This window comes from Nomia melanderi, chromosome 3 (assembly GCF_051020985.1).
Source record: "Nomia melanderi isolate GNS246 chromosome 3, iyNomMela1, whole genome shotgun sequence".
NCBI lineage: Eukaryota > Metazoa > Arthropoda > Insecta > Hymenoptera > Halictidae > Nomia > Nomia melanderi.
The window spans coordinates 12392950-12412172 of record NC_135001.1 but is presented as its reverse complement, the minus strand read 5'-3'; the positions used below and the strand labels follow the sequence as shown (position 1 = coordinate 12412172).

The window sequence follows — 19223 nt, the reverse complement described above, 5'->3', positions numbered from 1 at the left end:
CGTATTCTCAGACTATAAAAAAACTATACAAATTTTATTCAAAAATTTATATTTATGTACTAATTACAATACATGCTTATTAAAAAATACACTTTTCAAATATTAAAAGAAAATGAGTTGGAACTTTGACATAATTGTACAAATATAATTACAGCATTTAAAATCATCTTTTAGCAAAATTAGTGTCCATTGCTCTTCTAGATCGCTGTATGTTATTTATATTTGCTTTAATTCTAGATGCAACAGTGCCTAATTCTGCAGCAGCAGCTAAATGTTTTCGAACGAAATCTTGACTATATTCTTTATTATTATCAATTTCTTTCTTTTCTTCTTGAGTATACTTTTTAACATTTTTTTCCCTTTCTTTATCCCTCCATGTTGCATTTGCCATCATTTCTCGTCTGCGTCTTTCCTTTTCTTCTTCTGTAAGATTGTGTTTCTTTTTAGGATTCCACTGATTTTTATATTTATCTCCATCTTTATATTTCTCTTGAACCGTATCAGTAGGTGAATGAATAATTTCTTTCTGATATAATTTATTTGTAATATATTTATCAGCAACACTGTTCCTGTTAATATATCCACTTTTATGAGAATTATATTCTTTGTCCCGAGAAGTTCTTGAATGAAACTCTTTATCTTTACTTTTATCTATATGTTCTCTGTATCTCTTTTTTCTATTTAAGCTGTCACTCCTTTCTCTACTTGAACTACGATTTCTAGACCGTTTTTCGGATATTCTTGGTTTTTTATCTACTTTTTTATTAGATTTCTGTGTATACCTTTCTTTATTATTTTTCTTAGATTCAGTATCATTTTCCTCACTTCTGTTTCTCTTTTTCTTCTTATGTTTTTCCATACTTTCGTCACTTTCATCTTCACTATTATCTTCAGATTCACTAGTTGAACTACTTTCACTCTCTTTTCTTACTTTCTTCTTTCGTTTATGTTTTACCTTTTTCATTGACTTAATTAATTCTTTATCATTAATTTTATTTTTCAATTTTTTATATTTAGCAACTAATAACATATCTAATTGTGTTTCGTCATCGCTGTCTATATCTTGTTTGTGCTTTTTCCTTCTTTTTTGTTTCCTTTCAATTTTACCCTTTTTCGACTGCTGCTCCAGCTGTGAAATTAATAATTAATATAATTAAGTAACAGATAATTATTAAATACATAATAAAACTTGTAATAAATTGTTATTAATGTTTGCTTACTAATTGTCTTAATTGCTTTAATTTAACAGGATTTTTTAGTAACTGATTTCGTGTTTCCATTTCTTTCTTTTTTATGGCATATAAAGGATCTTCTTGCATTTTTCTTGCTAAATCCACTTGTTCATTGCCAGAGAAAAATCGTAACGAAGGTGGAATACATTCTAAAATTATAGATAATAAATCAAAAATGTAGAATAACATTTTTAACAAAAAAAATTTGTTTCCAATACATTAATATTGAAAATTCATTTATTCTTTGGCTACAAGTGTCTTATTCATTACTGTACATCCACTGAACAAGACGCTACCATGCCAAGAATGCATACATTGCGCTAGGACAGTTCAAACTAAAATATTGAAACTGTAAGTTTGGAGAAAGATGCGAAACGTGCAAAAGACAAAACAACTACAGTCACCTATTGTGTGTCAATGGCATTTTGTGGAAAATGACTATAGTTACCTATTGTAGCAAAAGAGTTAAATATGCATATCTATATAAATACCATGTTCGACATGATTTCTGGGAACTTGGTTTGCTTCATTGTCCTTTTCATTTTGGGCCATTTGCTCAAATGACTTGTCAATTGGTCGACCAAGTAAATATTCTTCTCGATTAATTAATTGATTTGGTCCTTTATACATCCAATCCAACTTTTTATCATCCTTTTTTTCTATTACACCTTGTTCCATTGCATACTTTTTTATATCCTCTCTGTCCTTTTCCATTTCGATTTCTTTCTTCAATTCAGCTATTTTTTTCTTTTCTTGACTTTGCTGTTGTTCCGCCTTCCAGACTTTTTCTATATTTTTTATGGTAGATGGATGCCATGATTTCTTCAAATTCTATCTTAATGAAATTTTAATTTTATTGAATGTGTATACTTAACTTAGTGTAAAACATACTGTATAATAGTGACTGCATTATAATTCAACTTACCAAATCTCCACCACCCATTTTTATAATAAATTTATTTAACAAAACTTTTTATATTATCGTATTATTGCTTACTTTTATACCATATTTACAATTTACACATACAAAGAGTTTTAATATAAACTTTATATCATAAATGAGCAGTTTGCAATTGAACATAAATAATGTTATATCATAGTGTATGTTAAAGAGGCGAAACTTCTGTCTAGGTTTTTGATGTTTGTAACCTCAAATTAGGGAATCTTAAAGTAGGTACGTTAAAGGTAGCAGTAGGTACACTACTATATACACCCGTGTTGTTCACGAGAAGAGTCCATGGACGGCACAGGGGTAAGAGGGATCTCTCTCTAGGGATTTTGTTTATAGTTTTGATTAGTTAAGTGTGACATATTGAGCGATAGCAAATTAGTATCGAAAATTAGATGAAAAAAAAAATGAAAGCTGACCAATGAGACCCACATTCCTTACAGGACTCTTCTCGTGAACACAGAGTAGGTGCCACAAAACAGTTTTATTTTACTGGGTACCTAGTTCCTTCTGGTAGGCTTGTCCCTACAGTGACGCATTGGGTGTCTCACATGTTGGCAGGTCGGCGGCACTGGGTAAAGAGAGAGTTTCTCGACTCCTCCAGAAACCAGCATGTTCATCGCATTCTCCACTCTACTGCCATCAGGGGATGAGGGTATGTAGGTACGTAGCCCCCACACTGTTTGCAAGTTACTAGCTTGAGGGGAATCACCTCGGTATCCCTGTTATTAGAGTGTATCTTCATACAGTACTTTATATTACACAGTACCTAAAAAAGGAAGGAAAACCCGTAAACCAAGGGTGTCTAAATTAGTGCTGCGAGCACTCTAGAGATACTCCCCTCACGAAAAGTTGCCCTCTCCACAGCTACTTTTACCTGTTTATATTAAACACTAAATAGAACTGTTCACGTAGGTAAATAGGTGTACTTACCTACCTCGTATAGGTGAACATACAGTCTCGAGCAATTCCTGCAGTGAGGTAATGAGGGAGCGTTGTTTCCGAGTTACTAGCGTGAGGAGAGTAAGTTAGACACCTCTGTATTACAAAAAAGTATATTTGAAAAATATATAAAATTTAATGAATTAATTTTAGTTAGAAAATTATTTTTGTCACGTGTCATACATAAGTAATACAGAGACAACGCACAGTTTTTAATGAAATGTTCCAGTTGACGTTTTTATTTCGTTCCTCTTTTTATTGTCGATATTTCGGAGTTCTAGTACGGTTATATTTACTAATAATATTCCGTAGATACGCATGCGTATTGGAAATTGATCTTGAAAAGATCGAACGTAACAGTTATTCGTAGATGAAGTTTCATCTCTGTAAATGTCTTCTGTATCTATGCCTTGAATTTCAGAATGATTCGAAGTAATGAAAATGGGGAACTAAGAAATGTAGTGTGACGTAATAAAGTGGTGAGCATAGTGTGTGTTTTACTAATTTAATTTAGAGCTTTTTTCACATGTAATGAATAATGTACATGAAAATTTGTGGGCTTGGATAGAGAATTTGATGGAGACAATCAATAAATTGACACATGACATAGAGGATTTAGTATCCAACACTTTTGGGTTAACGTTTGATACAACCAATTTTGTTATTAGCGATGAACTTCGACAAAAGTTCTCTCATTATTTTCGTGAATGTGCAGCTTTGTTAGAGTTCGACGATTTTCAATTGCAGTTACTAAAAGTTTTTTCGTTCACGTTCATTAGTACCGTGGCTCTGATTTTCATCGCTTGGCATATTTACGGTCCAAGAATTTCTGAACAATTTATGGAACCAAGTAAGACAATCTACTTATATTTTTTTTCTCGATGTTTGTACTATACGTATAGTGTATAAAAATATATAACTAATATTTTACATATTCATAGATAATATAGAAAGTTGCTTTTATTAAGTTACCGATGTAATACGTCAACGTGTACATTTAATATATTAATAATACATGGATAATAGTTGTAGTTGACATTGATTCTTATGATTTGATACATACAAAGAGTAAATTAACAATTCTCAATGTAATACGTTTTATATGATTTATTTTTCATTTGTTTATCTTTTTTTTACTAATCTGTTAATTTTTTTATACCAAATTTTACATGGAATAAATCATGACATTTTATACTTGTAATATGAGTTGTTCAACTATATCTTATAAATAATTTAAAAATTATATAAGTCAAAATGAGACTAAAACCAAAAATTATGAAATTGCGATTCCGACTTGATTTTTCAATTATTAATGATTAAAATTCGCTAATATTGTTCGGCATTGCCCTCGCTTATACTAACTTGCTTCGTGCACACCGCTATTGGTGAATCGTCATAATTCAGAGAAATTTTTAATCTGTAATAAATTGAAAACGAAGCTTAAACCGCTGTTTCGTCATTCGTGATTTTCGCTCATTTTAGTACGCACAGTGTATGTAGTACTTAAACGTGTATTAATATATCTATAAATAATATAAATTTAGTCAGACAATGCGCAAAACAATTATATACCATTTCTTATAAAGCATAATATTTTAATCAAAATTAATTTCTCCTATTAATATGTTTTTACTTAATGTTTAACCTGAATATGACGTTGTTAATTTAAATTCTGATTAATACATAATATATACATGATAAAACCAGTAATCAGATAATATGTTTATTTATTATACATTAAATGTAATATTTAATGTAAATTTTGGAAATTAATATAGTTAATAGGTGAAATTTAATAATAAGAAGAATAAACAAAATTTTACATATTTTTTAAAAATTCTACCTCAATGTTACAATTTTATTGTAAAATCTATTAAGAATACAATTTTAAATAAATTATAAATAACAGAATTTTATATATTATTATTTGAAAACTAAAATGATATTTTTATGTTTTAGATTCTGTATCCGAAGACTGTGACTCTTCATCGGGAGAATAAATTGATGCATAATTGATTGATAAATAATAATCGCTTAATTTATTATAACAAAATAATTGTGAGTTAAATAATTATAATTACATTCGTTTATGATAAAATGAAAATATCTAAAGCTTTTGTTTTATTATAGATTCTATTTAAAAAGGTGAAAAGATAAAAATAAATAACCAAATATGACAGACAAAATAAAGTCATTTTTTCAAAAGAAGAAAGTTAATGCAAAATTTATGAATGCTGGAAAAGGATACAAGTAAAGTTTATTATAATGTTCTTATTCCATACATGTATAAATAGTTTAATGGTTTTATTTATTATTAAAAGTATCTACAGACTTATTTTATAATTATTCATAATTATACAACTGCTGGTAATTGTAAGAATGTTTTTCTTATAAGTACAAATGTAGCGAAGGTTGATGTAAATAATGCAAGAAGAAGAGTTACAACTTTTTTTATGAAAATGAAAAACAACTGATTTTTGAAAACAATGTAACTATACTTACATGAAAAATTTTGTACAGATTAACAGATTCGACGAGTACTACAGTATCAGCTCCAAGGGTAGAACCAATAAAAAGGGTAGAACCTACAGCAGAAGCTAAAACAGCTGGTCAAGCTGCTTTAGCAAGATTAGAAGCAAAAACAAATAAGATTACTAAATTTAACACGTAAGTTATATTCATTAAGAATTTACTGTACTTTTGTAGTTTTTAATTTAATAATTAAGAATAATGGAACATATATTAAGTTGATGCAAAAATAATTGCGGTTTTTGTCAACTCAAATTTTTATGGTTATTATGACATGAATGTTTGTCCAACTATATTCAAGTAGTACATTATTTGAAAACTTGAAGTTTGCTCTATTGATTTATGATTCATTTTTTGTTCCAAGTATTTATAATAGATTATATATTATATCAAAAAGAAAATGGAAAAAAAGAAAATTCGTGCAATCTTGTTATATGAATTCAAATTGAGTTGTAAAGCAACAGAAGTTACTTGAGAAATATCAAGAAAACGTTTGGTGAGGGTACAATTAGTGAATGTACTACTCAATTTGGGTTTAAAAAATTCCTCAATGGTGTTAAAAATCAAGTGGTGGTTGAAAAGGTATTTGAAGAATTTATCAATTTGAGGCCTCCAGAATTCTATGCTAACGAAATAGATAAATCTGCTTCATGTTAGCAAAGATGTATAGAATTGAAGTTCTTATTTCTGTTTTAGTTCCTTCAAATTTTTCATTATAAATACAGATACATTGATTTAAAGTTCAAATATTGAAATCGTAATTACTTTTGCACCTACGTGATATTTTATAAATCAAATTTTTTTGATAGATCATATGCAGCTATAAAAGCACAAGTGAAACGTGAATTGGAAGAAGAAAAAAGAGCACAGCAAAATACACAACACAATAATACACAATTACATCAAGAATCTGAAGATACAGTCAATGATCCTACATCGCTAGCTGTTGATAATGTATATTTTCGTTGTCCATATTTGTCTGATGAAATATTACCAAGAAATGAATGGAAAGAAAAGATAAGAGAATTTTTATATGACCAATTACAAGGTGAAGAAGCTGGTTTGACAGCATGTTTAGTTATACAGAATTGTAATAATAAAAGAGAGAAAATTGAAAGTTGTATCGATACACTCGGAAAGTATTTAGAAAATATCATAAATAATCCAGAAGTAGAGAAATACAGAAAAATCAGAATGCAGAATAAAATATTCCAAGTAAGTTACCATTTTTAATATTATTTGTTTCAATTGCCTTAGTTGTTATTAATTTCAATTGTCTTAAAGTTTTCTAAAGAAATTACAAGGTATTACAAGTATACTTTATTTAACATTAATACGTAATTAATATTTCAAAGGAGAAAGTGCGTCCTATAGAAGGTGCGTTAGACTTTTTACATGCTGCCGGCTTCAGACAGATGAACTTACTGCATAATGATGTAGAAGAAGATTTCTTAGTATGGAGTCCAGAGAATTATGACATCCAAAATCTTACTATGTTATTGGAGGCGTTAAAGTCAGCAGAACCTATCCCACTCGAATTAGACAGGAACCTCCAAATATTGTTGCCTATGCAAGCAAGTAAAAGGAATGAATTACCGTCAAACTTTTTTACTATGACTCCAGAGGAAATAAAACGGGAACAACAGCTTCGGTAATTATAAATGTTTAAAATGAACTATAAAATATTTTTTAATGAATTCTGTAACTAATTTCCTATGTATCGATATTAATAGAACCGAAGCTGTTGAAAGAAACCAAATGCTGAGAACAAAAGCTATGAGAGAAAGAGACGAGAAGCAGCGACTTAGAAAATATAAATACTCGTTGATTCGTATCCAATTTCCAGATAATATTATTCTGCAAGGAACGTTTTTCGTACATGAAAAGTTTCAAGTTATATTTGAATTTGTTAACGAAAACCTAGGAAATACCGAGATGTCATATAACTTAAGAACTCTGATCGATAATTCACTTGCAGAAGCATCTAGGGACAAAACTTTACTTGAATTGGAATTGGTTCCTACTGCTCTTTTAATATTTGTTCCTAAGAATAATTCGCAGAAACAAAGCGACTCTGTGGGATATTTGAAAGAAGAATTACTTAATTACATTCAACCTAATTAAAATTATTCTTACTATATTTATTAATCATTTTCTATTCTGATTACAGTGTATTTAAAAAGAAAATTGACGATTAAATCCGTTTTCTTTCAAGACAATGAAAATTATACAATTTTATTAACTTTTATTACAATATTTGTAATCATTCCAATTCTCAAGCAAGCAAGTAAGTACATATAAAAATATTAAAAATTGATAGAAGTAGTTTACAGTATATACTAAAATATTAGAATCTGTACTTTATAAAAATATTTTTAATACTTATAAATATTATACGTTTTATTTAAAAAAAATTTCATTTAGTTATATTTTACATACTACATTAAACGTGAAACACGTCATATATTCATAACAAAATCTTAATCTATCAATATTTTTACTCTGAGTTAAAATGTAATGTAGAATGAAAATGATCATTCTAGTGAATTAATATTAATTCTTTTATTATACAAATATAAAATTGTTAAGAATACAATCATGTAAAAATCAAATCTTTTGAAGTAACATTATTTGTTATAATTTGTGTTAAATTAACGGTTTTTATTTTATATATTCTATTATTTATGAAATATGTAGCACATAAATGAAATAAGAAATCACCATGTGCAAAAACTAATTATACATATTATTTGTGTATTTTGGCACTTATGTTATTATATAAATATTCTATATCAGTCTTTCTGTATTCTTACATACCTTTTACAACATATTACAGAAATTTATATTTAACACAAATACTACAAGAAAATACTAAACATGTGTTAAAATAATATATAAATATATATAGTTTATAGTAATATGTATAGTTTATCGGATCAGCTTATAAAGGAAAATTATATATGATAGTTAATTATGTGTACATCTAACTATAGAATTGTAAAAAACTGAAATAAACAAATATCAATAAATACAAACAATCTTTTTTCATTATATAAAGACTGCTACCTCAATCATCATCCTCATCATTAGATTATAAAACAATATTATATTAACAAAAATATATTTCACGTCTAGTTAAAATGTTTCAATAATACCAACAATGGAAAAACAAGTTCATCTTGTTTCCTGAGCTGAATCACTCAATGACTGAGTTTTTGTTTCAACGGGTAAAGCGAGTGTAGCCGCAGCAGCACATAATGCTGTTACAGCGTATATTGCCATTGCTCCAGTTATAGACCACTGTAAAAATACTTGTGCTATGTATGGTGTGACCATCGCACCAATTCTAGCCATGGCACTACAAGTACTAACTCCAACACTACGCAAATGCGTTGGATATACTTCTGGAGTATACACGTAAGCTGCTTGAAAGACACCAGCAATTAGGCCTCTGGCTAGAAAAATTGCGAGTGTCAACGCTATTCTATTCAATAGGCAAGCTCTACCTAAAAAACAAATTAGCATGGCAAACATTACTAATTGGAAAGCCATTGTTTTCCTTCTGCCAATTTTCTCTATTGCAAAAATAGTGGAAAAGATTCCTGGGAATTCAGCCAGCGTTGTCCAAAGAAGATCAATATAATCACTACGTTCCAAACGACAATCTAATTGACATGTATCTTCTTTTTTATTTTCCCAAGAACTACACTGCTCCGATGATGTATGAAACAGTTCTGTTGTCATCAGAACTACGCCATAGTAACAAAATGCTGTACTCATCCTAAAAATATCATAATGTCTTGTAAATACTGTAATATAGCAAGCACATTTCAAAAGCATAAAACAAATTAAAATATTTACCATACAAGCCAAAGTAAAGCAGATGTTCTACACATTTCTTTGCTTAGGACATCTTTTAATTTACCATGATTCACTTGATAAAAGCGATCCATAACTAATCTTCCTGGGGGTAAAGGTTTTTTATTTTCTCTTGCTACTCGTTCTAATGTAGAAACAGCCTTGTCCATTCTTCCAGTTGACATATCAAATATCATAGATTCTGGTAACCACTATTAAAATATAAAATAGGGAATTTATACAATAATTTTCACTAATTGGCTATCATTAATTGGCATTACTTACCGGAGTAATAAGAGCAAATACAAGAAGTGGTATAGTGGATAGAATGAGAAGCCATCTCCAACCAAAAGTTGGCATTATTGCCAATGCTATTGCCACTTCAAAACAAGCTCCAAGTGCCCAGAAACACTGTCAAAAAGTAATTATTATTATTTTGAACAGAAAAACAAACATTATTAAAATTTATTCACTTATACATACATCTAATAAAATTACACATTTTGCTCTTTGTTTTGCTGGAAGGAACTCTGCGTATAGTGTTACACTGGAATAATAATGAATTAGTGTAATTTGAATCCACTGATAGAGCATTGTGTTCATTTATGGAACTTACCAAATACTTACGATTGTGGTACACAACCAATAGCAAAACCGACCAACCCTCTAAGTAACAAAATCCATAAAAAATTTGGTGCAAAAGCGCTAAAGAAAGCATAGTAAAGTAACAAAATTGCGCAAAGTGTCAAGGATTGTTTGCTTCCATATCTATCACTCAAATTACTCCAAAATGTAGAACTCAACATCATACCTAGAAAAACAACCTACAAACCATCATTATAATACATGTATAAATATTAAAATTATTCTGTAAGATTTATTGAATATAAAAATTACACTGAACAGTTAATATTACCGTAGTTGCCAATGCTTGTTGATACCTAGTAATACCCCAGTCACAATGCAAGGATGGACTTAGAATACTTAATATTGTTATTTCCATACTGTCCACCATCCAACATAGACCCGTAAATAAAGATAATTTAACTTGAAATTTTCCAAATCCTAATGCATTGATAGCTTGTACTATGGTAAATGTATCTGTTAATGAATATTAAAATAAATATAAAACTTTATCAAAATATGCTCCTATTTAAAGTCTACGTATAACTATTTTATAATGTGTTTAATTTCTTATGTATTCAATTCTATTTAAAAAATTACATGTAACTTGCTTCCATGGTTTATAAATGTTAAAGTTGAATCATAGAAACTAAAGATAATTTGTGATGTTTAATATTTCTACACCGTTTACCAAAAAATACAAGGTTAATTACATAAGTAAAGAAAGTTACATTAATAAGGAAGAAAATAGAATGGGAAGTAGTTTTGTAGTGTTATATATTTTACTTTTTAATGAAATTTTTATTGTAGAAGAAGCACAATACATTTACATTTGATACCTTATACATTTTTAATAAAAAAAGTGTGATTTTAAAATTAGTTTCTATGTAGATAATTAATACCTTGTAGAAACAATTGTATAATTTACTTTCCGCAGTTATTATTAATGTAAAGGTTTGTTGTTGTACTGTGAATTTTTATTAGTCTAACAGTTTCAGTTTATTTCAGTACTTTTATTATTCAATATTAAGGAATAACAATACATACATACATACATTTTAATTTTTATGTATTTCAATACATTTATAAAAAAGGAATTGGTATTTTATTATTAATATATAGTTCGTGTTAATTGTAGACATATCAGCTAGAAGTACCTAATGACCATTATGAAATTAATAGATTTTACACTACTTATTTTTTAAAAATAATTTCGATAATTTCTTAAAAGTATGATTAAATAAAATATAAATGCAATCAGATTTTGAAAAAATTATTTGATCTATCTTCAAATTACTTGAAGAATATAAGTTTTATCCCATCACATACTTATATTATTTGTTAGTAAATTTTGTATTCATACCTAGGAAGTAATAATATACATTACATTGCAAATTTTACACAAAGTACGTTTCATTTGTAACGAATATTAATTGAAGCAATTCCCGTAAATCCAAAGTTATATTTTCATGCATATATAATAAGATATTTACATGACTTACAGTTACCCATTCCTTTATAGATATAATTAAGCAAATTATCCTGCACATAAAAAGGTGTCAGTAATATTATAAAGAAATGTGAGAATAGTTCGCATACTTGAATAATTACAATATTTTCATATGAAATGTATATGTATTTGATAAAAATAATATACCGTCTGGAATAACTACTACAGAAGATAGTTCCATAGAACGTTCAACATTGTTCCCAAAACTTCTGCTACTTCTTGAAGTACTATCTGGATGAACATTTAATTCTGAACTACGAAATTCTAACTCACGATACGGTTTATTAGATATTTGGCACTGATTAGACATGGTCGTTTATTTATCATGTATATTAAATAATCGCAAAATTAAGAAACCTCTCAACCACACGTATTTTGTCACTGGTAACACAATTAATTGATATAAGCAGTTGAATAGATTTATCAATTGATGTGAATGCGAATTTTCATTAGTATGTAGAGCATGACAGGTCGTAGAAAGGTGAGGTTAGGTCTTAATACTGTCAACTGATTTCACCACAACAAAGCTTGAATAATGTGAAACATGAAAAATTATTGAATATAAAAATACAGGTTTGAATATTATTTTGCGTTCGTTGTACAATTCAGGAAAATATTAATTGTATTAAAAAATATAGTATGTTTTTAAAGTGTAATTTCTAGCTTATCGATTTTCCAGCCACGCACGCATCAGCGACAAACTGCGCGCGACAATTGAGTTACTATTGTCTGTTTATTATAACTTGAAACAATGAAGTGAGAAAAAAGTTATCAGTTATTTAAGGGTAATGTCGCCAAATGTTACAATATTACTCTAACTACTCGTTCGGCTTAAGATTATAAAATAAAAAAAGAAAAACTACATAACAAGTTATAAACCCAGTGTATCTATAAAAAGAGGTTTGAGTCTGGCGGTTAACAAAAGATACTGTAATAAAAAGAAAGTGACACTTAGCTTAGTATACCGGGAAGCAATTTTCTAATTGACCCAAATTTATGAAATAAATAAACACATATTGTTTTTCCTAAATTACAGCGTTGTTACGCAGAAAGTTTATTTCTTCGATGTAAAAGAAACATCAATTATGACTAGAGAATTATGTTGACAAAAGAGGATATTATTTAGTAATCTATATCATCGTGTATTTTGAAACGTTTCAAATATGTTACCCCAATATTTAGTAACTTGTACTTGTTAAAATTGAACACGATAGGCGCGTCTTTATGCAACAATGCGTCATTACAAACTTGTGGTGACATTTTCTGTGTACAGCTTTTGGGGACTGAGGCAATGGACTAATAATATGATAAAAAATTGATAGATTATTAAAGCACACATTTTCAGCAAAGTAGTCTTACTGATAAATTTTATTGATATACTGGGCGACAAAACATTTCATATTTCAAATATAATCATAAATTTTCCAAAACTCTATGTAAAGTATTATTTCCCTAATTTAGTGTATTTATAGACCCTTCGATGTTTCATTTCTATTCCTACTATTCTGTGGTGCTATTCACAATTGGATAAATTTATTGTTAGAAAAAGAATACCAATAATTGTTATTTTATAAAGGAGAAGATAAAATAGTCTTTATGATTTTTTAGCGTCTCTACGAACTTCCAGAATTTCACAAGGATTGGGAGCAATATTGTAGTCTGATTATAGTTTGTTTCAACTATTGAATTATCGAGTGAGTTCACAGTAATTACTTCATACGCAGATTGAGTTATGTCGCATAAAGAAATCATATCCTGTGACTGGGACAATGTTTTTCTCTTTTGCCTTTGGTATCTCAGAAAAGTGAGAACACAATGGCGAAGAGAACTGTCGTTTATAATACATAATACAAAAAGTGTTGCATAGCAATGCGAAGTAAGGTTTTATCGCGAGAATACTGTGTATATGTCAGTTTTTGTTTGTGTGTGGACAAACAGTAGGGTAGTTTCTCTACATTTGCGTATAGTTTCAGGGTATTTATGTTTGACATTTTTAACGCGGCGCATGAATAATTGTCAAAATACGATGAAATGCCTCAAAGTTTCTGCGATGAAAATGACATCGAATGGATAAACAATTCCAAGAGCAGAAATGTTAAATACAATATTTTTAACGAAGAATGTAAAAGATTCTTAAAAAATATTCAATGAGTAACATTTCATGTGTGATATATTGTAATAGTTATACGTAATATTTACGCTTGAATATTAAATGAATTGTCTGCTTATGGTCTAATTATTGTTAAAATATGAGTGTCGATAGCGAAAATAAATCAAACGAAGCTATTACTTCATTTACACCATCAGTAGATCAAGAAAATGCTGATAATGGAAACATTGAAAGAACCCCTATAACCCCAGAAATGGTTTTGCGCTTGCCTACAATTACTGATAGTGAGACACTTCATTTTTATCATATTTTACTGTTGATTATTATTTTTAAAAGAGTAAAATATTAATTTATTGATTTTATTTCAGAATACTTGTGTTCTCCAGAGGCAAACATTTATGACATTGACTTTACAAGATTTCAAATTAGAGACCTAGAAACGGGAGCAATATTATTTGAAATAACCAAACCACCAGCTGCTGGTTAGTTGTGGCTAAAATAATTTATGTGTGTTTATTTCTGTCACATGTTGTCAAAGATAAATATTTTTTATCTATATATTTTAGAATGCGATCCTGTTCAAGATGTAGAACCGGACTGCGAAGAATCTGGTTGTGAGGATACAAATACTGGTCGCTTTGTACGTTATCAGTTTACACCGCAATTTCTTAAACTAAAAACTGTTGGAGCAACAGTAGAATTTCTCGTGGGTTCTAAACCAGTAAATAATTTTCGTATGATTGAACGTCACTTCTTTCGAGATAGGTTGTTAAAAACCTTTGATTTTCAATTTGGATTTTGTATACCAAACAGTAAGAACACCTGTGAACACATTTATGAGTTTCCTACTTTGCCTGCCGATTTGGGTAAGTTTTAAGTTTGATCATTTAATGGTTTAAGGTATATCTTGCATTATTATATTTTCATTAAAAATAATTTTACAGTTTCTGAAATGATTGCAAATCCGTTTGAAACACGCTCAGATTCATTTTATTTTGTGGACAATCAATTGGTAATGCACAATAAAGCAGATTATGCATACAATGGTGGACATACACATGATGTACTTTAATATGCGATTTGTTGAATAGAATAGAATATGAACAAAAGTTAGTAAGGAATTTGCACTTTGCAAAAATGATTGTGATATTATAACACACACTTAATTAATTAAAAATTTTTATTTTACTTCTTTTTACACGAAGTTGCAACTGTAAACTTTTACATTAAAGCTTAAATATAAAATTTGTAAACAATTCTTTAAATTCTTTGGATTGAATTTATATATTTTGTTGAACACATTTTTTTTTTTTTAAATCATAACTAATTAATGAAGCACATTACGTTTTAATAACGCTTAAAAACTTTATTAAAATTTTTCATTTCAAAATATTGTTCTTCGATAAAATATGGCCTTATGCAAAACTACTTTCCAGTTCTGACAAAATGATTTCCAAGCTATAAAACATTAAATATGCAAACTATGGAAATGTAACAAGTAAGAAGTTAATAAAATGTTAAAATTTGTAAGTTTTTACCTGTTGCAGAATTCACAATTTGTTTACAACTGTATACAATTATATTTTATCTTGCTATTTTTCACTTGTATATCTGTAATGTTATAAATTTCACATAAATACATATATATGTTTACAAAATGTATTACGTGTTATTTTTATCTTAGTATAATAATTACATTTAGTGCTGATTAATGAAATTAACTACAGTATTTACAAACTCAGTTGGTTTATCTGCGTGTACCCAATGATTAGCACCATTTATGTATATGAATTTTCCTGAGGGAAACAACTGTTTAATTTTATTATGATCTTCTACTTTTATATAATCGCTTAAACCACCTCCTACAAATAATGTTGGTCCCTTATAAACTTTCGATTTAACATATGGAAAGACTGCTATCTGTGTTAAGAAGTTTTGTTCTAATACAGGTAAATTAATGCGCCATTTATATTTCCCAACATCAGCTTCCACTATATTCATAATTAAAAACTGCAACGAAATAGTAGTGTTCAGTGATTGTAAAAGATTAATAATTTAATTATCGAATACGTAAAAAAACAATTGCTTACCTGACATAAACTCACAGATTTAATAGTATCCATAAGCTGTTCCTCTGCCATTCTACGCGTCTTTGTTAATGTTGGATTTCCATTTAAGTTTACCGAACGCATAGCATGGAATATCTTTTCCATTTCCTTAAGCTGAGGGCTGGTCCTTACTGGAGACATATCTACTACTACTAATTTTTCTACTAGTTCTGGATAATGTAAAGCTACATACATCATTGTTGATCCTCCCATGCTGTGTCCTAATAATATAGATTTTTCAAATCCTAAATCGTTCATAAGTTGAACAATATCTTTTGCCATATGCTTATAAGTCATATCTGAAGAATGTGGAGAATCTCCATGGTTTCTTGCATCTACAGTTATTACCTATAAATGTATTCCAAGTATTTCTCATATTACGTAAATTCCATGTATCTACCTTACGATCTGTTTGTTGATGTATCGATTTTGATAACATATTCCAGTTATTTTTTGAACCAAAAAGACCATGCATTATAATAATAGGATGTTTGGAAGCCTCTTCCTTCATTGACTCATAGGATGCATATGCAAGCTTTACAGGCATTACTCTTTATTAAAAATAAATTAATATTAAGATAAATAATAAATAAGAAGAAAGTACATACATAAAATTACACTTACGAATTTGAATTTTTATGTATATGATTGCATGATAGAGATGAAGTAGAGATAAAATCTTGTCTCCAGTGTTGTATAAAAACATTTCGTGTGATTATTAAATATCGAAAGCTTATGATTCTCATTTTTATGTTGGTTTAGTTATTAACAATAGTGTGTTAGAAATTTTATTCATATATCCAAAATTTTTGTAACATTTTCATGCTGATATGTGTTAAGTATATATTTTATGCTGTTATCTATTGATAATATTATCAAAAATGATGAAGTAAATCGTGAATGATAATAATTGATTGTAAAATATTTTTGTAAATCAAATAGATTTCACTTATTGTATAAGAAAGTCACTTCGACCTAATTTAAATACACAGTGGTCCAATATATAGTAACAGCTCTTAATATGTGGTAATGTTATATACCGATTGACATTGACGGTCGAAATAGACAAGTACCTAGATAGCAAATATTTATTTACAACTATCTGAAATCTATTTCTAACATGAAGTAACTCTTCTATGTTATGAGTCTATGACCTTAAGTCGCAATCAAAGTAGTACAAATTTATTAATGAAATAGATATTCTAACTAAAAAATTATTGTGTAGCACATGTATTTTCGTTCAGATTATGCAATATATAAACGATAATCAAAGATTCTAATAAAGATTTCGCCTCTAAAAGAGTATATGCTGTGTTTGTAAATTAGTAATTTCTATTTAAAAAGTAAGTAAGTACATATATTCGACTGTTGATGTTATAATGACACTCTTGATGTATATAATTTCTGTAGAATAAAACAAATTAGAAATGGTAAAGAAGAAACATAGTTTGTTTTTAACGTATTATCTACAATTTTTACAAATTAATAGAAATATATCACTTACATGTCGTTTTTAAATGCGATAAATATATACCTATCAGAAGTTTAAATGGTAATTTTACTTACTCACCTGTGTTTGTTCATGATTGTATATAACAACGAAAAAGTTTTTTTAAGTGAACGAACATCTATATGTACCATTAATTTCGTGGTGGACTGCATACGTGGCGCTGTGGTAGCAACATGTCGCTGTGAAGTGGCAGAGGAAAGAAACGGCATATGTCATTTTTAATAAGTTCACAGTGCAATTTAATAAAATGAGGTGGCTTATTTCTTGTTTATCTCTAGTTATTTTAAGCAAAAGTGCAACATGCTATTTTATTACAGTAGATGCACATGCTGAAGAATGTTTCTTCGAAAGAGCTGAAGCGGGAACGAAAATGGGTTAGTTTCTGCCTAGTAAGCAGAACAGTTTTCTTTTAGCAGTTTTAGTGATTAAATTTGCTCAGTTTGGAAATTCGTTACAAAAGTACTTCAATATCATAGTATAAATTGGAATTCTTATATTTATTTTGTTATCTCTTCGTAATCACTGTCAAAGTTTTCATCATTATGTTAGATTTACAAAATGCGAATCATTACAGTGGTAGTTAAAATTCAAAAGTTCGTTGAATGAAAACTCTATTAAAGGTTAATAATATATATTAATATATATTATATATTTCTATGTTTGAAAGGGAAATAAATTTTTTTTTTGAATTTCCATAAATAGACACATTGTATTTGTTACTAGTGATATTATTTTTACAATAATTTTATTATTAATTTTGATTAAATGTTTTATGTAAAAGATATTAAAAAATGAAAAAGATATATTTTTTTATAATAACTTTTATGTAGTTAAATGGAATTAGTTCATATTATTTATTTAATTATAATTATTATAAGTAATTAACCTTTATCACTTCAAGAGTATTATAACATGCTTGCCAGCCATAAGTTTTGTTAATTTCAAAAAGAAAACTAAAAACACAATATAATTTTTATGAAGTATTTGTTTATTAGTGAAAATACATATAAATGTTGAATAAGCATAAAATAATACCGAAAACACAAGAACCTAATTTTTACTTTACTGTTGTAACTCTATTTGTTATATTTCTGTGTAATAGTAAGATTTCTAGTTGGAATGATTTTTGGTTAGGAAAGGTTAAATCCCTTTTTAATATGTATTTTGTTTTGATATTTTTGTAGGTCTCACATTTGAGATAGCTGAAGGAGGGTTTTTAGATATAGATGTAAAAATAATTGGTCCCGATCAAAAAATTATCTATCAGGGTGATCAAGAGAGCAGTGGAAAGTATACATTTGCTGCGCATCATTCTGGTGTTTACACATATTGCTTTAGTAATCAAAAGAGCACTATGACACCAAAAGTAGTAAAGTTTAATATGGATGTTAGCGAGAAACCTATCGAACACACGTCAGATGGAAAGAATGCTGAAGACACAAATCACAGTAAAATAGATGATATGATTAAGGAATTAAGCACAAGTTTATGGGTAGTCAAGAACGAACAAGAATATATGCAGGTAATTAAACAACAATTTTGATTTCATAAATTATATAAATGAATTTGGCAATTCAATGTTTTTAATAAAATGAATTATTTATTCTTAGGTACGAGATCGAAATCATAGAGAAATCAATGAAAGTACCAATTTCCTTGTAGGCATGTGGGCTTTCTTTGAAGCTATGGTTTTGGTTTGTATGACAATAGGACAAGTTTTATACCTAAAACGATTTTTTGAAGTCAGAAGAGTTATCTAATTTAAGGCACATAATGATAAACTCATAAACTCATTGTACATTTTTTATGTGGTTAAGTTATAATAAAATTACAAAGTTCCGATGTTCTGTA

The 19223-nt window shown here is 28.4% G+C and overlaps 6 protein-coding genes across 31 annotated transcripts; 3 read left to right on the top strand and 3 right to left on the bottom strand.

Moving 5' to 3' along the window:
* Positions 1-2: 2 nt before the first annotated feature.
* On the bottom strand, positions 3-3396 carry LOC116428053 (uncharacterized). Of its 4 annotated transcripts, none has more exons than XM_076365351.1 (6): positions 3331-3396; positions 3115-3219; positions 2682-2950; positions 1724-2067; positions 1221-1381; positions 3-1129 (listed from the first exon to the last, which is right to left on the bottom strand). In XM_076365351.1, the coding sequence occupies exons 4-6, from the start codon at positions 1944-1946 to the stop codon at positions 164-166; spliced, it is 1350 nt and encodes a 449-aa protein (XP_076221466.1). In that variant the 5' UTR covers positions 1947-2067; positions 2682-2950; positions 3115-3219; positions 3331-3396; the 3' UTR covers positions 3-163. The 4 variants fall into 4 exon arrangements, with proteins under 4 accessions (XP_076221466.1, XP_076221465.1, XP_031834983.1 ...); XM_076365350.1 differs by having other exon boundaries at positions 3119-3219; XM_031979123.2 differs by lacking the exons at positions 2682-2950; positions 3115-3219; positions 3331-3396 and adding an exon at positions 2158-2652.
* On the top strand, positions 2748-8369 carry Gint3 (GDI interacting protein 3). 11 transcript variants are annotated; one of them, XM_031979125.2, is made up of 9 exons: positions 3101-3204; positions 3545-3602; positions 3903-3973; positions 5083-5181; positions 5254-5373; positions 5644-5790; positions 6462-6867; positions 7008-7303; positions 7386-8369. In XM_031979125.2, the coding sequence occupies exons 5-9, from the start codon at positions 5297-5299 to the stop codon at positions 7774-7776; spliced, it is 1317 nt and encodes a 438-aa protein (XP_031834985.1). In that variant the 5' UTR covers positions 3101-3204; positions 3545-3602; positions 3903-3973; positions 5083-5181; positions 5254-5296; the 3' UTR covers positions 7777-8369. The 11 variants fall into 11 exon arrangements, with proteins under 11 accessions (XP_031834995.1, XP_031834985.1, XP_031834992.1 ...); XM_076365353.1 differs by having other exon boundaries at positions 3118-3204; positions 3871-3973; XM_031979132.2 differs by lacking the exon at positions 3903-3973 and having other exon boundaries at positions 3102-3204.
* Positions 8200-12459, bottom strand: LOC116428093 (synaptic vesicle 2-related protein). 8 transcript variants are annotated; one of them, XM_076365347.1, is made up of 9 exons: positions 11792-11929; positions 11628-11676; positions 10735-11497; positions 10427-10611; positions 10138-10334; positions 9994-10057; positions 9796-9921; positions 9514-9722; positions 8200-9433 (listed from the first exon to the last, which is right to left on the bottom strand). In XM_076365347.1, the coding sequence occupies exons 4-9, from the start codon at positions 10523-10525 to the stop codon at positions 8827-8829; spliced, it is 1302 nt and encodes a 433-aa protein (XP_076221462.1). In that variant the 5' UTR covers positions 10526-10611; positions 10735-11497; positions 11628-11676; positions 11792-11929; the 3' UTR covers positions 8200-8826. The 8 variants fall into 8 exon arrangements, with proteins under 8 accessions (XP_076221462.1, XP_076221463.1, XP_031835093.1 ...); XM_076365348.1 differs by having other exon boundaries at positions 11637-11676; XM_031979233.2 differs by having other exon boundaries at positions 11628-11943.
* A 675-nt stretch (positions 12460-13134) lies between these two features.
* unc-119 (unc-119 lipid binding chaperone) lies at positions 13135-15412 on the top strand. 3 transcript variants are annotated; one of them, XM_031979235.2, is made up of 5 exons: positions 13135-13338; positions 13612-14038; positions 14123-14236; positions 14321-14620; positions 14699-15412. In XM_031979235.2, exons 2-5 carry the CDS (start codon positions 13894-13896, stop codon positions 14824-14826), a joined length of 687 nt encoding a protein of 228 aa, XP_031835095.1. In that variant the 5' UTR covers positions 13135-13338; positions 13612-13893; the 3' UTR covers positions 14827-15412. The 3 variants fall into 3 exon arrangements, with proteins under 3 accessions (XP_031835095.1, XP_031835096.1, XP_031835094.1); XM_031979236.2 differs by lacking the exon at positions 13135-13338 and adding an exon at positions 13354-13520; XM_031979234.2 differs by lacking the exon at positions 13135-13338 and having other exon boundaries at positions 13357-14038.
* Positions 14917-16987, bottom strand: LOC116428108 (sn-1-specific diacylglycerol lipase ABHD11). 4 transcript variants are annotated; one of them, XR_004235197.2, is made up of 6 exons: positions 16487-16987; positions 16211-16413; positions 15845-16083; positions 15451-15764; positions 15293-15365; positions 14917-15212 (listed from the first exon to the last, which is right to left on the bottom strand). XR_004235197.2 is itself a non-coding variant. In XM_031979269.2 (5 exons), exons 1-4 carry the CDS (start codon positions 16606-16608, stop codon positions 15453-15455), a joined length of 951 nt encoding a protein of 316 aa, XP_031835129.1. In that variant the 5' UTR covers positions 16609-16985; the 3' UTR covers positions 14917-15365; positions 15451-15452. The 4 variants fall into 4 exon arrangements, 1 of the variants encoding a protein (XP_031835129.1); XR_004235196.2 differs by having other exon boundaries at positions 15845-16197; positions 16268-16413; XR_004235195.2 differs by having other exon boundaries at positions 15845-16210; positions 16263-16413; positions 16487-16985.
* Positions 16988-17502: 515 nt separating this feature from the next.
* Positions 17503-19223, top strand: LOC116428109 (transmembrane emp24 domain-containing protein). Its single transcript, XM_031979271.2, has 3 exons — positions 17503-17746; positions 18557-18894; positions 18983-19223. Exons 1-3 carry the CDS (start codon positions 17620-17622, stop codon positions 19130-19132), a joined length of 615 nt encoding a protein of 204 aa, XP_031835131.1. The 5' UTR covers positions 17503-17619; the 3' UTR covers positions 19133-19223.